At 36.9% G+C, this 17,827-nt stretch overlaps 1 protein-coding gene and 1 pseudogene across 6 annotated transcripts in view; both read left to right on the forward strand.

Annotated features, from left to right (window-relative positions):
• Nucleotides 1-17,827, forward strand: part of ATG4C (autophagy related 4C cysteine peptidase) — a 91,551-nt gene that overhangs the window by 11,849 nt on the left and 61,875 nt on the right. For 5 of the 6 annotated variants that reach the window (XR_015254754.1, XM_086717183.1, XM_086717186.1 and 2 more), the window contains 2 exons: nucleotides 11,996-12,052; nucleotides 12,597-12,735. Coding sequence is in view for 5 of the 6 variants with exons in the window: in XM_086717183.1 (XP_086573309.1) it covers nucleotides 12,660-12,735 (76 nt within the window). In the remaining variant the exon portion in view is untranslated. The remainder of the gene's footprint in view (nucleotides 1-11,995; nucleotides 12,053-12,596; nucleotides 12,736-17,827) is intronic. The other variant, XM_025935260.2, reaches the window with a different exon arrangement.
• LOC147578070 (U1 small nuclear ribonucleoprotein C pseudogene) lies at nucleotides 15,361-16,352 on the forward strand (annotated as a pseudogene).

Raw genomic sequence — 17,827 nt, forward strand, 5'->3', positions numbered from 1 at the left:
AACCCCCCCACCCCCAACCAACATCCTGCACCAGAGTGGTACATTTATTAGTCAAACCTACAGTCACATATCATTATCACTCCAGGTCCATAGTTTATATATTAGGGTTCACTTTTAGTGTACATTGTGTGGGTTTGGATAAATGTATAATAACATGTATCTACAACTGTAGTATTCTAGAGAATAGTTTCTAAAAATCTAAAAACAGTTGCCTAAAAATCCTCTGTGTTCTGCCTATTCATCTTTACGCCTACAGCCCCAATCCCTCACAAACACATATATTTTTACTGCTTCTGTAGTTTTTAACACATTTTTAAAAAATATTTATTTTGAGAGTGTGTAAGAGAGAGGGCATGAGAGTGAGGGAAGGGCAGAGAGAGAGAGACAGAGAGAGAGAGACAGAGAGACAGAGAGAGAGAGAGAGAGAGAGAGAGAGAGAGAGAGAGAGAATCCCAACTAGGCTCCACACTCAGCATGGAGCCCAATGTGGTGGGACTCCCTCTCATGATCTGGGAGATCAAGACCTGAGCCGATATCAAGAGTTAGATGCTAAACCAACTGAGCCACCCAGGTGCCCCTACTGTTTCTGTAGTTCTGCCTTTTCCGGAATGTACAGTTTGACATACAGTGGCCTCTTAAGATTGGCTTCTTTCACTTAGTAATATACATTTAGTTTTCTTTCATATCTTTTTATGGCTTGATAGTTCATTTAGGTGCCTGGGTAACATTCTTTTGTCTGAATGTATTATAGTTTATCTGTTCACATACTGAAGGAGATCTTGGTTGCTTCCAAGTTCCAATAAAACTGCTATAAACATCTGTGTGCAGGTTTTTGTGTGGATTGTTTTCATTTCATTTTGGGTAAATACCAAAGAGCACCATTGCTAAATCATATGCTAAGAGTATGTTTAGTTTTGTAAGGAGCTGCCAAACTGTCTTCCAAAGTAGCTGTAACATTTTGCATACCCATCAGCAATGAATGAGAGTACATATTGCTTGACATCCTTGCCAACATTTAGTGTTATCAGTGTTTTGGATTTTGGCCATTTTAATAGTTATGTAGTGGTATCTCATTGTTTTAATTTTATTTCCCGGATAGCGTATGTGGAGAATATATTCATATGCTTATTTTCCATCTTTGGTGAGGTGAATCTGTTTAGGTCTTTGGACCATTTTAAAATTAGGTTGTTCATTTTCTTATTGAGTTTTAAACATCTTTGTATATTTTACATAGCACACCTTTATCAGATGTGTGTTTTCCAAATATTTTCTCCCAGTCTGTGGCTTGTCTTTTCATTCTCTTGACATTCTCTTTCACAGAGAAGTTTTAAATTAAAAAAAATTAATATTTATTTTTGAGAGAGAGATAGAGATAGAGAGAGAGAGGCAGAGAGAGAGGGAGACACAGAATCCAAAGCAGGCTCCAAGCTCTGAGCTGTCAGGACACAGCCTGATGTGGGGCTTGAACGCACAAACCACAAGGTCATGACCTGAGTGGAAGTCAGATGCTTAACTGATTGACCCACCCAGGTGCCCTGAGAAGTTTTTAATTTTAATGAAGTCCAGTTTACCAGTTATTTTTTTTTTTTAAGGGTTTGTGCCTTTGGTGCTATGTCTAAAAAGTCATTGCCATACTGAAGGTCATTTAGGTTTTCTTCCATGTCATCTTCTAGGATTTTTATAGTTTTGTGTTTCACATTTAGGTCTACAGTCCATTTTGAGTAATTTTTGTAGAAGGTGTATGGTCTTGTCTAGCTCCTTTTTTTTTTTTTTTTTGCATGTGTATGTCCAGTTGTTCCAGCACCATTTATTGAAAAGACTGTCTTTGCTCCATTGTATTGCCTTTACTCCTTTGTCAAAGACCAGTTGACTGTATTTATGTTGGTCTATTTGTGGGCTCTCTATTCTGTTCCATTGATCTATTTGTCTATTCTTTTGCCAGTACCAATAATGTCTTTGTCCGATTTTGGTATTAGGGTAATGCTGACCTCATAGAATGAATTAGGAAGTATTTTATCTGCTTCTACTGGGAGAGATTGTAGAGAATTGGTACAAATATTTGGTAGAATTCAACAGTGAAACCATCTGAGCCTGATTTTTTTTTTTTGGAAGATTATTAATTGTTGATTCATATTTTTCTAATGGATATAGACCTATGTAAATTGTCTACTTGTGTGAATTTTGGCAAACTGTCTTTAAAGGAATTGCTTCATTTCATCTAGGTTATCAAATTTGTGAGCATAGAACTGTTCATAATGTTCCTTTATTGTCCTTTTAATGGCCATGGGATCTGTGATGATGTCCCCTGTTTCATTTCTGATGTTAGTAATTTGTGTGTTTTCTCTCTCTCTCTCTCTTTTTTTTTCTTAGCTAGACTGGCTGTAGGCTTGTAGATTTTATTGATCTTTTCAAAGAATCAGCTTTGGTTTTGTTGCTTTTCTCTACTGATTTCTTTCTTTCTGCCTTAATTTTTATTATTTCTTTTTTTTCTGCTTACTTTAGACTTAATATGCTCTTCTTTTTCTGATTTCCTAAGGTGGAGGCTTAGGTTATTGTTTTTAGATCTTTCTTCTTTTCTAATATATGCATTCTCAATGCTATTAATTTCCTGTAAATTTTAAGGGAATTTTGCGGCATATCACAAATTTTAAGTTGTATTCTCATTTTCATTTAGTTAAAAACATTTCTTAATTTCTCTTGATGTTTCTTATTTGGCCTTGTGTTATTTAGAAGTGTTTTGTTTAATCTCCAAGTATTTGGAGATTTTGCAGCCAACTTTCTGTTACTGATTTCTAGTTTTAACTCCATTGTGGTGAGAACAAATGTATGGTTTCTATTCTTTTAAATTTGTTAAGAGGTGTTTTATGGCCCAGAATCTGGTCATTCTTGGTGAATATTCCATGTGAACTTGAGAATAATGTGTAATCTATTTTTGTTGGGTGAAGTAGTCTGTCAATTATGTCCAGTTGATTAATGGTCTATTTACTTGTTTTTAAAATGTTTATATATTTTTGAGAGAGAGAGAGAGAGAGAGAGAGAGCAAGCGGAGGTGGGGCAGAGAGAGAGGGGAACAGAGGATCCGAAGTGGGCTCCATGCTGACAGCATAGAGCCCGATGTGGGGCTCAAACTTGTGAACCGTGAGATCATGACCTGAGCCAAAGTCTGAGGCTTAACTGACTGAGCCACTCAGGTGCCACTGATGGTGCTATTTAATTCAACACTGTCTTTACTGATTTTCTGCCTGCTGGACCTGTATTTCTGTTAGAGGGATGTTAAAGTCTGTAACCGTAATAAGGATTCATCTGTTTCTTCTTACAATTTTATCAGTTTTGCCTCACATATTTTGATGCTCCCTGAATATCTTTTTATCATAATAAATATAGATCTATATCATAATATGCATATACCAAAATTTAGTCATCAGCAGATGTTTGTGTCTATTAGCACACCAGTGTGCTAGCTATAAGGATATAGTAGTGAAGAAGACACATTCTTTGCCCTCATGGACTTTATTATTTGAGAAATAATTATGTAAAATGCTTGTTTCTTCAGACTCACCAATTTAATCTCTTATGATGATGAAAAAAATACGAAACTCCTTTAATGTGCATTACTTAGATTTAGTAAGTTTGAAAATATTTTTCTGTGTTTATTGGCCTTTTTCTTTGGAATGCCTGGATTTTTGGGGGGGGTGTGTTTTTTGCCCTTATTGATTTATAGGAGCTCTTTGTGTATTAGAAACATTCATCCTTTTTCTATGTAATAGATATTGAAGTTTTTCCTAATTGATGAATTGTAATTTAACCTAGTTAAAGTTCTTTTTCTTCTTCCTATATTGAAATTTTCATTTTTATGTGATTACAGTTTCCTTTCTGATTCCTAGTTTTGTATACCAAGCTTAGAAAGTCCGTTTCTTCAAGATTGTTTAAAAAATTTTAATTAACACTTCTCTGGCGTATAAGCACATGTGCCAAGTGTGTGCATTTGTGTTCAATTCTTTAACTTGTCTAGAATTCATAATCTGTGAGGTAGCTTTATTAAACCAGCTAGCTTATTACTCTAGCACTGTTTAGCAAATTAGCCATTTTTTCAATGATGTGAAATATTTTCTATGTTATTTCTTTTCTCCCTATTATGTTTTATTCAGTGTCATCCTTTGCTAATAATAATAAATTTAACTTTTACTAAACTTTAATTACTCTAGTTTTTTTAAATGTTTGTTTATTTTTGAGAGAGAGAGAGATCGTGCACAAGTGGGGGAGGGACAGAGAGAGGGAGACACAGACTCCGAAGCGGGCTCCAAGCTCTGAGCTGTCAACACAGAGCCTGATGTGGGGCTCGAACACACAAACTGAGATTATGCTTGAGCTGAAGTCAGATGCTTAACTGAATGAGCCACCCAGGTGCCCAAATTACTCTAGTTTTGTAATGTGTTTTAATAGTCAGTAAGGCAAATCCTCTCCTTATTTGGAATTTTTGGTTATTCCCTTTTTTAAAAATTTTAAAATCTTTTTATTTAGATGTAACTTTAAATTTAGAGAAAATATGCAAGAATAATAATAGTACATAAAACACAACTAAAATCCTTTACCCAGATTAATCTTATATATATATATATATATATACACACACACACATACATATATATACATACATACATACATATGAAATTATTTTTCGGAACCATTTGAGAATAAGTTGTATTCATTGTGACCATTTATGTCTAAATATTTTATTGTAGATTTCATAACAATACTACTGTCATCTAGTTAGATCTGTCAATCTAATACCTTTTATAATTTTATTCCTTTTCTCAGAAGCAGGTATTACATTTAGCTTTTGTGTTTCTTTCATCTCCTTTGATGTGGAGAGATTCCAAGCCTTTCTTTGTCTCACACGACACTGACATTTTTGAAGAATATAATTCTCCCTCCCGTTTTGAAATACATTGTTCCTCATCTGGGGTTAGAGTGATGTTTCCCCATGCTAAATTCAGATTTTGCATTCTAGGCTGGACTACTGTATTTGGTGTACTCTTCTCAGGACTCCCCTCTGAAGGCAAAGAAAAGCCATCTGTTCCACGTTGGCAAAGTAATTGTTTAATAGACATTTTTACTGAAGCATAATATACATACAGAAAAGTGCACAGGGGTGCCTGGGTGGCTTAGTCGGTTAAGCATCCAACTCTTGATTTTGGCTCAGGTCATGATCTCATGGTTGTGAGTTTGAGCCCATGTCAGGCTCTGTGCTGTCAGTGTGGAGCTTGCTTGGGATTCTCTCTCTGCCTCTCTGCCCTTCCCTTGCTCACGCTCTCCCTCTCTTTCTCTCTCTCAAAATAAATAAACTTTTAAGAAAGTTAGAAAAATACACAAATAATAAATAATAATAAATGGATAGCTCTGTTATCACAAAGTGATCATACCTGTAATTTCACCATAAAGATTTTAATAGAACATTAGCACCCCAAAGCTTACCCTTGTGTCTCCTCTTGGTCACTCCTTCCTCTTTCCCCTTTTCTGAAGGTAATCTTGAATCTGACTTCTAATATCATAGATTAGTTATGCCTATTTTTGAACTTTTAGAAAGGGATTCATATGTGTGTGTGTGTGTGTGTGTGTGTGTGTGTGTGTGTGTGTGTTGTTTGGCTTCTTTAGCTCAGTATTATGTTAGCAAGATTTATTCACATTGTTGATATAGTTGTAGCTCATTCATTCTCAATGCTATATAACATTCCATGTAAAAAATGTACCTTTGGGGCATCTGGGTGGCTCAGTTGGTTAAGTGTCAGTTTAGGTCATGATCTCATGGTTCATAAGTTCAAGCCCTGCATTGGGACTCTTTGCTGTCAGCACAGAGCCTGCTTTGGATCCTATGTCTCCCTGTCTCTCTGTCCCTCCCCTGCTCATGAGACTCTGTCTTTTGAGAGTATTTTTGAGAGTGTTTTTTACATACTGAAAAAAATATATACCACAATATATCCATTTCACAGTTGATGGACATTTGAGTTGTAGCTTGGAGCTATTAAGAATAGTACTGCTATTAACTAACTAGAATTTAAATAGAAATTTGAAAAAAAAAAGAAGAATACTGTTATGAACAGGTTTACACATACGCTTTATTGAATACGTGTATGCATTTCTGTTTGGTATATTCCTAGAAGTGCAGTTTCTGGGTCAGAGGCTATGAGTATGTTCAGCTTTAATAGATATTGCCAAACATTTTTGCAAAGTGGTTTCATTAATTTTTAACCACACCAGTAGTGTATGAGTTCCTTATACATCTCTCTAACACTTGTAGTTTACTGACTTTTTAAGATTTAGCCAATCTGGTGTGTTTGTAACACAATCTCATTCTGTTTTCAATACATGTTTTCCTTTTTAAAGACCTTTTTTAGGCATATTGACCATTTGGTCATCCACTTATAAAATCATAAGTGTCATCCATTTATAAATAGAAAGTTCCTGTTCAAGTCTTTTGTGTATTATTCTACTCATTTTGTTATTGACTTATAGGAGGTCTTTGAATATTCCATTTTTACTAATTGAAATATTGACATATATAGTTTCAGGTTGTACAACATTGATTTAACACTTTGGAAAATAATCACCACCATAAGGCTAGTTGTCTGTCACCATACAAAGTTACAAATTTGTTTTTCTTATGATGAGAACTTTTAAGATTTACTCTTAGCAACTTTCAAGTATACAATACCATGTTATTGACTATAGCCACGAATGCTGTTCATTATATCCCCATTGGATATTTATTTTGTAACTGGAAGTTTGTAATTCTTAATCCCCCTCACTCATTTTGCTTACACCCACACCTCCTACTCTTTGGCAACTACTGTTTTCTCTATGAGTTTTGTTTGTTTGTTTGTTTGTTTGTTTGTTTAGATTCCACATGTAAGTGCAATCATACTGATTGCGTCTTTCTCTAACTTATTTCACTTTGCAAAATACCCACAAGGTCCATCGATGTTGTTGCAAATGGCAAGATTTTCCTTTTTTATGGTTAAATAGTATTCCTGTGTGTGTGTGTGTGTGTGTGTGTGTGTGTGTGTGTGACTTCTTTATCCATTCATCCATTGATGGACACTTACGTTGCTTTTGTGTCTTGGCTATTCTAAATAATTCTGCAGCGAGCATACAGGTGTATATATCTTCAGTTAGTATTTTAGTTTTCCTTGGATACTCAGAAATGGAATTGTTGAATCATATGGTATTTCTTTTTTTTTAATGTTTTGGTGAACCTGTATACTGTTTTCCAAAGTGGCTGAACCAGTTTACATTCCCACCAGCAATGCACAAGGGTCCCTTTTCTCCATGTACTCACCAACACCTGCTATTTCTTGTCTTTTTGATAATAGCCATTTTGACAGGAATGAGGTGATATCTCATTGTGGTTTTGATTTGCATTTTTTTGATGATGAGTGATGTTCATGTGCTTGTTAGCCATCTGTGTGTCTTTGGAAAAATGTCCATTCCGATCCTTTACACGTTTTTAATCCAATTGTTTGATATTTTGTTATTAAGTTGTATGAGTTTTTAATATATTTTTGATATATACCCTTTATTGGATATATGATTTGCAAACATTTTCTCCCATTCAGTAGGTTGTCTTTTTTTTTTTTTTATTTTTTTTTTTTTAACGTTTATTTATTTTTGAGACAGAGAGAGACAGAGCATGAATGGGGGAGGGTCACAGAGAGAGGGAGACACAGAATCCGAAACAGGCTCCAGGCTCTGAGCTGTCAGCACAGAGCCTGATGCAGGGCTTGAACCCACGGACCGTGAGATCATGACCTGAGCCGAAGTTGGACGCTTAACAGACCGAGCCACCCAGGCGCCCCTAGGTTGTCTTTTTAAAAACAATTTTTTTAATGTCTATTTATTTTTAAGACAGACAGGGACAGAGCATGATCAGGGGAAGGGCAGAGAGAGAGGGAGACACAGAACCCGAAGCAGGCTCCAGGCTCTGAGTTGTCAGCACAGAGCGCAACGTGGGGCTTAAGCCTGCAAACCATGAGATATCATGACCTGAGCCAAAGTCGGATGCTTAACTGACTGAGCCACCCAGGCGCCCCCATTCAGTAGGTTGTCTTAACATTTTGGTTGATGGTTTCCTTCACTGTACAAAAGCTTTATAGTTTGATGTAGTCCCAGTTGTTTGTTTTTGTTTTTGTTGTCTTTGCCTTTGGAGTCAGATCTGATTATTCCCTTTTTATAGCATTTTGATTTATACTACTTTCCAATATGGTTCAAGGGATCATCTTCCAAAATCTTCTCTGCTCTAAAGTTAGTATTCTTAGAAACATCCATTTAATTTTTTTAATGGATATAAAGTGGGTTTCTGTCTTTATAGAAGATTGGAATTCAGTTTTAGTTACATGAAAGTAACTACCATTGACTCTTGAACAACACAGGTTTGAAAGGCATAGGTCCACTTATACATGTATTTTTTTTTTTTGGTAAATACAGTACAGTATTATAAATTTATTTTCTCTTTGATTTTTTATTAACATTTTTTTCTAGCTTTATGTAAGAATATAGTATATAGTGCATGTGACATACAAAGTGTGTATTAATTCAACTGTTTATGTTATTGGTAAGGCTTTTGGTTGACAGCAGGCTATTAGTAGTTACATTTTGGGGGAGTAAAAAATTATACATGGATTTCTACTAAACAGGGGTCAGCACCCAGCCCCTGCATTGTATATTGTTCAAGGGTCATCTGTATACCAAATTATTAAACCAGCAACAGCTTAACGAGTTTGACCTTATAATAATAACTTAATTATTCTCATCTACCCTCTGTATGGTGACAATAAAAGTATTCTTATAGGATAAGTCAAGGATATGTTCCAAAAATGTTTCAAATGTTTCACATTTGGGGGTATAGTTATTCTGAGTGAATAATCTATAGTAGCAGGAATTTTGAGGAAAAATAATAAAAGAACAACTTCACAATTTATTCTGCTCTAAGTTCCTTTAGGTTTGAAAGTTTCTCATTAATTTCTGAATCTGTCACAGCATCTTACCTTGGCTATTTATTTTTTACTAATTTATTTAGGAGTGATTATCTAAGATACAGACTTACCTCATACAAAATGTCTCACTTTGTCTTCATGTTCCCCCCACCCACTTTAAGGCATTAATTTTACATTCTTGCCAAAGACTATCCAGAGTATCCCTGGTAACCAGTGTTGTGAACTATTTGAACCAAAGTCTTCCCCATGGTCTACTTTCTTTCTGACTCAGAAAGAAAATACATGTATGTACGTTATCTTATTTTAAACATTTGAATTTAGAAGATTCATGGTTGGTGGCTTTTTAACAATAAAAATTTTAAATTCTAAAAATTACATATGTTCTTTGTATAAGATTTGAAAAGGTGGACAATAGTGGCATAAAAATAACCACACAGAGGAGTGCTTGGGTGGCTCAGTCGGTTAAGTGTCTCTTTTATTTTTGTTTTTGTTTTTTTTTTTTTTTTGAGAGAGAGGGAGGGAGAGAGTGCAAGGGAGTGAGGGGCAGAGAGAGAAAGAATCCCACAAGGGACAGAGAGAGAGAGACGGGGAGGGGGGAGGGGGAGAGAGATAGGGGCACCTGGGTGGCTCAGTCAGTTAAGCGTCCAACTTTGGCTCAGGTCATGATCTCACAGCTAATGAGTTTGAGCTCTGCATCGGGCTCTGTGCTGACAGCTCAGAGACTGGAGCCTGCTTCAGATTCTGTGTCTCCCTCTCTCTCTGCCCCACTCCCACTCACGCCGTGTCTCTTTCTCCTTCAAAAATAAACAAACATTAAAAAAAATTTAAAAAAAGAGAGGGAGAGAGAGAAGCAGGGCTCATCCGAATAGGGACTGTTTTTACCCAAAGCAGGGCTTGTGTTCACCTGAAGTGGGGCATGCGCTCACCCTAAGTGGGACTTGAACTCATGAACCTTGAGATCATGACTTGAGCCAAAGTCAGATGCTTAATGACTGAACCACCCAGGCACCCTAAGTGTCTGACCCTTGATTTTGGATCAGGTCATGGTCTCACGGTTTGGAGCCTTCTCTCTGCCCCTCCTCCACTCTAAATAAATAAGTAAATAACCATCCACACACAATTTTACATCCAGAGAAACTTGTCAATTTTTGATGTGCTTCTTTCTAACTCTTCCCCTGTCCCTTCCCCAGCCAGTACCGTATGATGCATAAAGTTTTAGATTCTGCAGTGTTTCTCATTTTCACAAACTTTCTGAAGACATTTTTAATGGACATGCATTCCATCATGTGGATGCACATTTTATAAACCTTTCTTCTTGCTTTTCCAAATTTTGTTAAATTATGCAATTTTCTGAAGGAAAATTTTTCTTTCCTTTTCTATATTCTAGTTGTTAGTGAAAAAATGTTCAATTGACAGAGGTTTACAGCTTGTAGAAGTGCTACTAGTGATATACCTATATTTATTAATTTATCAGTACACTGATTCATTTAATAAACATTTTGAGAACCAGTCACATGCCAGGCAGAGCTTACGGATACCCAGAAAGTTGACCATCTAGTGGAAGAGGTAAGAAGTAATAACAATTCAGTATGATGAGTCCTGTGATAGAGGAAGACATAGGATCCTGTAGGAGCTAAGAGCAGGGACCCATCTAATTTGAGATACAGAAGTGGGGAGAAACCTTACAAGTCTTATAAGAGGAGGTGAAACTTAAGCTGGGTCTTAGGGACTCAAGATAATAAGGTAGTTAAAAAGTGAGAGTGAGCAGGAAGACATTCTAGGTGAAGGGAACAGCACATGAAAGGTGTGAAGTATCAGATAGCATGTCCAATAGAAAGCTTTCATATTAATATTAAAAATGGCTTCAGTATATGGTACATGTGAAGGAATGGCAAGAGAGGCAGCTAAGAAAGAGGGCAGACATAATTTCTTGAGGGGCCTTAAATATCATTCTCAAGGCTGAGAGTGTAAACATAATCATGGCAAAGTCCTTGAGGAACGTGTTTGTAGCTCTACTTTTCATTTATACATCAGCAATGCTCAAATTAATAGCTCTCACTCTCTAAGCTCCTGATCTATATATCCAGCTGCCTAGTTGGCCTCTCTAGAATATAGTTCGAATGTAAGCTCCATGAGAGGAAGTATTTCACTGCTTTAGTCCTAAGCTGTATCTGCACTGCCTTAAACAGTACCTGGCAATGATTTATTGAATAATTAAATAAATGTTTGATAGAGAATCATGTATCTCTCAGAGGCATCTCAAACTACATATAAATCAAATTTGTGATCTTCCTCCTCTAGCCAGATCCTTTCTAATGTTCCCTATTTCAATGATTATCACCATTTATTTAGTTTCACAAGCCAGGAACATGGGTATATCTGTTGGCATATCTGTTTTTCTTGCCTTCTATATTCATTTAATTGCCAAGACATTGAAGTTGTGACATATTTTCTTATATGTCTGTTTCCCTCCCTCTTTACTGTTCCAGCCCAGGCTATTATCATCTCTTTCCTAGTCCTGTACAATCCTAGGAAACTCTAATTCTGTACTCTTGTCCCTTTTCAGTCTATTCTTTGTGCTGGTCTTAGAATCAAGCCCATAGAGTCAGATTCTGATATTTCTGTTTGAAACCAGTTTTTCTTTGGATAAAGAACAACATTCTTAACATGGTCTACAAGGCCCTGTGTGCTCTAGCCCATGTCAAACCTTTGGCTACATCTCAAGTGCCTTTTCTGGACTATCCATGTCTAGTCACATTGGCTTTTAAAATTTTTCCAATGGACCATGCTTTCTCCTGACTCCACTGTATAATGAGTAGCTTTTAGTACATGTTATAAAATGGAACATCTACTGTTAGAGAAATAAATGTATCAATACTTTTGAGGAGATATTTATTACCCTAAAAGAGCACTGTTCTGTGCAGCATTGTTTTCTTGAAAAGTAAACCTGTGAATTATTGTAAATAAGCACAAGCATGTTAAAGTATAATTTGTTCCTTTTTCAGATTATATCACACATCTCACCTTTCCCTCAAGTCAGTTATAAAGCAAGTACTTACAAGGTACATTTATTCTTATTTTAAAGTAAGAAAACATTTTCCGTTGTAAATTTAAGCTATTGTTTTAAATGCTGCAGTATTGAGATAGGAAGGAAATGTAGGAAATGCCTTAAAAAACAAAACAATTCGGTTTTATATGAAAGTAGTGACTTAATTAGAATAGTGACTTAAAGCCTCCATTCTGAAGATAGCTGTCATTTCTTACAAGATTTAAAACCATCTTCTCTATAATAAATAAAACAAGTTGAATAGTCTCACAAGCACCAAAGCTGAGTCGTTTTACTAAGCTAATTCATTGTTCTTAATTGTGAGCACCTGGAGGAAATTATTGTTTGGTTTTGTATGATAATTTTTATTGTATATTTGGTATTAAATGTTTCTGTAATTAAAATATTTATAGAATATATTGTATTCTGTTATGGAAAATGAGAAACTGGTTTGCTCATTTGTAGTTCAAGTTGTATATAATCAGTTAAGTAACTTTAGCAGGTATTGCACCATATGATATATATTCATTACTGATATTTCTTTAATTTTTTTCTTTTAGTCAAAAGATTAAACTTTACAGAAGAATGCAATCAAGTGATGGCTTTTTCTTTAGAATTTGAATATGGAGGCCACAGGAACAGATGAAGTTGACAAGCTAAAAACTAAATTTATATCTGCTTGGAACAACATGAAATATAGTAAGTGTCATGATTTAAAAATTATATAAATCCAAGGAAATATTTGAAGATGTATATCATCTGCCTTATAAAGTCATTGAAAATTGGTTGAGGTTCTCTTGAATGAAATATACCTGTAAGGAATGTAAATAAGAACATATTCAGAAGAAAGAGCCAAATATCATCATAAACATTGCCTAGAAACTTAGGCATACTGTGTGGTCCTTTTTCCTTTAAACATTCAGAAGCAAAAAGAATTTATTTAGGTGATGATAATACCTCAGGTTTTCAGACTCAGTTTTAGGCAACTGTATGTATAAACTAGGAAGCAAGCAAAATAAACCTTTGAACACACCAAGCAGATATGTTCACACACCAATACCTGTGAATTTCTCTCAGACCCTTGTGTTTAACCTTGGGTTTGTGAACAAAGCCATTAAGGATCATATGGTGATTTTAAAGCCCACCTTGGACTAGAAACAATTTGGAGAAGAAGAAGCTTTCAAAGATGGAGAAATACTCAGCAGAACCAGCTTCAACCAGGAAGAAGTTCAGATCCATAAAATAGGAATGATAACATTTAAAAAACTCCCTTTATAATGCAGATTCAGGTAGGGGAGCCAAGATGGCAGAACAGCATGGAAGTTTTTTGTGTATCTCGCGTCCATGAAATACAACCAGACCAACACTAAACCATCCTGCACACCTAGAAAACTGATCTGAGGATTAACACAACAATCTGCACAACCTGAACCACAGAATTCAGCGGGTACATGGCGCGGAGAGGTGAACTGGGGGAGAGAGAAGCCACGGAGGGCAGGGAGCCACTTTTGCTTGGGGAGAGAGGATGGAGCTGGTGGGGGGGGGTAGCGGAGAATACAGGAAAAGCACCCCTCCCCAAAATCAGCTGGAACGTGAAAATTGGACAGCTGCAGGGACTAAACTAAAAAGGGAGAAATGAGAAAGGAGACAGGGGAGGGTTTAAATTCCATTAAGACTGTAAACGGGAGCGCAGAGCCTGAAACTCCACAGCTCAATACCTGGTGGTGGCTCTGGTGGGAAGGGCAAATCCCCAGGAGCAGAGTGGGGTCCAGGAGGTTCTCAGGCCACACTGGGAGAAGTGGTTCCATTGCTAGAAGGACATTTGGTGGAGGCTGTGAGGTCACCTGGTCCCAGCAGACCCCAGAGAATGGCCACATTCGCTGGTGCTGGAACAAGGTCGTTAAGGGTGAAGACTGGTGCCAGATGTATTGTGATTTTCCGTAATCCCTGAAATGCTGCTGCTACACTATCTCACGAACTTTTTCTGGGGCGGGCTGGCACCTGGCTGCAGTCTCTAGGCATCGGCAGCAGCACGGTCCCGTGAACATTCCTGGGCGCAGCTGGCACCCGACCATTGCTCGGTGAGACCCTCCGCAGAGGGGTGGAACGGGTTAAAGCTGCAGTCCCTCAGAATTAAAGGGCCAGGGAAAACAGCCACATCTGAGACAAAACTCGGGAGAGAGGTACTACCTGGGGTTTGGTCATGGACTGTATAAAAGCGGGGAGTGGACAAAAGCTGAAGACAAAGGAGGGGTGTGTGATTGTTGATCAGGGAGAACAATTCCTATACTAGAGACTGGGTAGCTGCCTGACGCCACTTTCACTGCTCCCATGCATGCACATATGCACCTGCAAACGCCACAACAATCCACCCCAGTAGGCTAGCAACGCCATCTAGTGGAGAACAGAGCTGTTACACTAAGCCCCGCCCAACTGGGTCAACCTTGCTCTTCAAGAACACAAGTCTCACTGCCTGCTTAGTTTATGGAAATAAACTTCTAGGGGAAAATGAAGTAATTTCAGTCGTATTTCAGTCTGTTAGCATGTCCAACTATTCAATTTTCTTTTTTAAAAAATTTTTTTTCTTCTCTTTTTCATTTCTTTTTCTTGAATACAGAAAGAAAAAAATCATTTTTATGTTCAATTTTTATTAAAAATATTTTTCTTTAAATTCTTTTCCTGTTTTTTTGCTTTTGTGTAAATTTTTTCAAATTCTATTTCACTTCCATCATTTTATTTTAGTCTACTTCAGTGTATTCACTTTTTCAAATTTTCAAATGATATTTTTTCTTTTTTCTCTTTTTAGTTTCTTTTCTTTTTCTTGAATACAGAAAGAGAAAAAATTCATTTTTATTTTTAATTTTTATTACAAATGTTTTTATTTAATTTTTTCTACTATATTCTTTACTTTTGTGTAAATTTTTTCAAATTCTATTTTACTTCCATCATTTCATTTTACTCTACTTCAGTGTACCCAGTTTTTAAAATTTTCAAACAATTTGCTTTTTTTTTTTCTTCCCTCCCTCCTTTTTTCTCTAATCTATGGAGCCACTTTCAACACCCAGACCAAAACACACCTAGGATCTAGCATCATTTATTCGATTTTTTTGGTGTGTGTCTTTTTAATTTTAATATTTTTTTAATTTTAATTTTTTTTAATTTTAATTTTTTCTACTTCATTAATTCCTTTTCTCCTTTCAAAATGATGAAACGAAGGAATTCGCCCCAAAAGAAAGAACGGGAAGAAACGATAGCCAGGGACTTAACCAACACAGATACAAGCGAGATGTCTGAAACAGAATTTAGAATCACAATAATAAGAATACTAGCTGGAGTTGAAAATAGATTAGAATCCCTTTCTGCGGAGATAAAAGAAGTAAAAACTAGTCAGGATTAAATAAAAAATGCTATAACTTAGCTGCAATCACGAATGGATGCCATGGCAGCAAGGATGGATGAGGCAGAACAGAGAATCAGTGATAGAGAGGACAAACTTATGGAGAATAATGAAGCAGAAAAAAAGAGGGAGATTAAGGCAAAAGAGCAAGATTTAAGAATTAGAGAAATCAGTGACTCATTAAAAAGGAACAACATCACGGAGTGGCCAACAGTCTGCAAAGCAACATGCCTAAGTTTTATTGTGACTACTGCAACACATACCTCACCCATGACTCTCCATCTGTGAGAAAGACACACTGCAGTGGTAGGAAACACAAAGAGAATGTGAAAGACTACTATCAGAAATGGATGGAAGAGCAAGCCCAGAGCCTGATCGACAAAACAACTGCTGCATTTCAGCAAGGAAAGATTCCTCCTACTCCATTCTCTGTTCCTCCTCCTGAAGGGGCAATGATTCCATCTCCCCCTAGTCTCCCGGGTCCTCCTCGCCCTGGTATGATGCCAGCATCCCATATGGGGGGCCCTCCCATGATGCCAATGATGGGCCCTCCTCCTCCTGGGATGATGCCAGTGAGACCTGCTCCTGGAATGAGGCCGCCTATGGGAGGCCACATGCCAATGATGCCTGGGCCCCCAATGATGAGACCTCCCACCCGTCCCATGATGGTACCCACTCGGCCAGGAATGACTCGACCAGACAGATAAGGAGAGACAGGAACCTCTTTATATCCATTTTATATTACTTGTTCTACTTCACCAGGAGATCATGGTGCTGTGACTCTGGGTGTTTTCTAACAGCATGACAAGGAAGACTTGCTCCCCCTTCCTATCAAACAGAGAATAGTTTTTGCAAGGGAGTAGTGGGACAAAAAAAAAAAAAGTAATTTCCATTTGTGTCATGAAATGTGAAAATAAAATTGTCAACTATTTTAGTTAAAAAAAAAAAAAAAAAGGAACAACATCAGAATCATAGGGGTCCCAGAAGAGGAAGAGAGAAATAGGGGTAGAAGGGTTATGTGAGCAAATCATAGCGGACAACTTTCCTAACCTGGGGAAAGACACAGACATCAAAATCCAGGAAGCGCAGAAGACTCCCATTAGATTCAACAAAAACCGACCATCAACAAGGCATATCATAGCCAAATTCACAAAATACTCAGGCAAGGAGAGAATCCTGAAAGTAGCAAGGGGAAAAAAAGTCCTTAACCTGCAAGGGAAGACAGATCAGGTTTGCAGCAGACCTATCCACAGAAACTTGGCAGGCCAGAAAGGAGTGGCAGGATATATTCAATGTGCTGAATCAGAAAACTATGCAGCCAAGAATTCTTTATCCAGCAAGGCTGTCATTCAAAATAGAAGGAGAGATTAAAAAGTTTCCCAGACAAACAAAAATTACAGGAGTTTGTGACCACTAAACCAGCCCTGCAAGAAATTTTAAGGGGGACTCTCTGAGGGGAGAAAAGATGAAAATATAAATAAATACCAAAAGCAACAAAGATTAGAAAGGACCAGAAACTCCAACTCTACAAGCAACATAATGGCAATAAATTCATATCTTTCAGTACTCATTCTAAACGTCAATGGACTCAATGCTCCAATCAAAAGACATAGGTAACAGAATGAATAAGAAAACAAGATCCATCTCTATGCTGTTTAAGAGACCCACTTTAGACCTAAAGACACCTTCAGATTGAAAGTAAGGGGATGGAGAACCATCTATCATGCTAATGGTCAACAAAAGAGAGCTGGAGTAGCCATACTTATATCAGACAGTCTAGACTTTAAAATAAAGACTGTATCAAGAGATGCAGAAGGGCATTATATCATAATTAAGGGGTCTATCCACCAAGAAGACCTAACAATTGTAAATATTTATGTGCCAAATGTGGGAGCACCCAAATATATAAATCAATGAATCACAAACATAAAGAAACGAATTGATAGTAATACCATAATAGGAGACTTCCAACACCCTACTCACAGCAGTGGACAGATCATCTAATCAAAAAATCAAGGAAACAATGGCTTTGAATGACACTCTGGACCAGATGGACTTAACAGATGTATTCAGAACATTTCATCCTAAAGCAGCAGAATATACATTCTTCTCCAGTGCACATGGAATGTTCTCCAGAATAGACCACATACTGGGACACAAATCAGTCCTCAGCAAGTACAAAAAAATCGAGATCATACACTACATATTTTCAGAACACAACACTATTAAACTTGAAAGAAAAAATTTGGAAAGGTAACAAATACTTGGAGACTGAAGAACATCCTACTAAAGAATGAATGAGCTAACCAAGAAGTTAAAGAGGAAATTAAAAAGTATATGGAAGCCAATGAAAATGATAACACCACAACCCAAAACCTCTGGACCGCAGCTAAG

Source organism: Puma concolor, chromosome C1 (genome assembly GCF_028749965.1).
Source record: "Puma concolor isolate L17-30 chromosome C1, mPumCon1.1.hap2, whole genome shotgun sequence".
Lineage (NCBI taxonomy): Eukaryota > Metazoa > Chordata > Mammalia > Carnivora > Felidae > Puma > Puma concolor.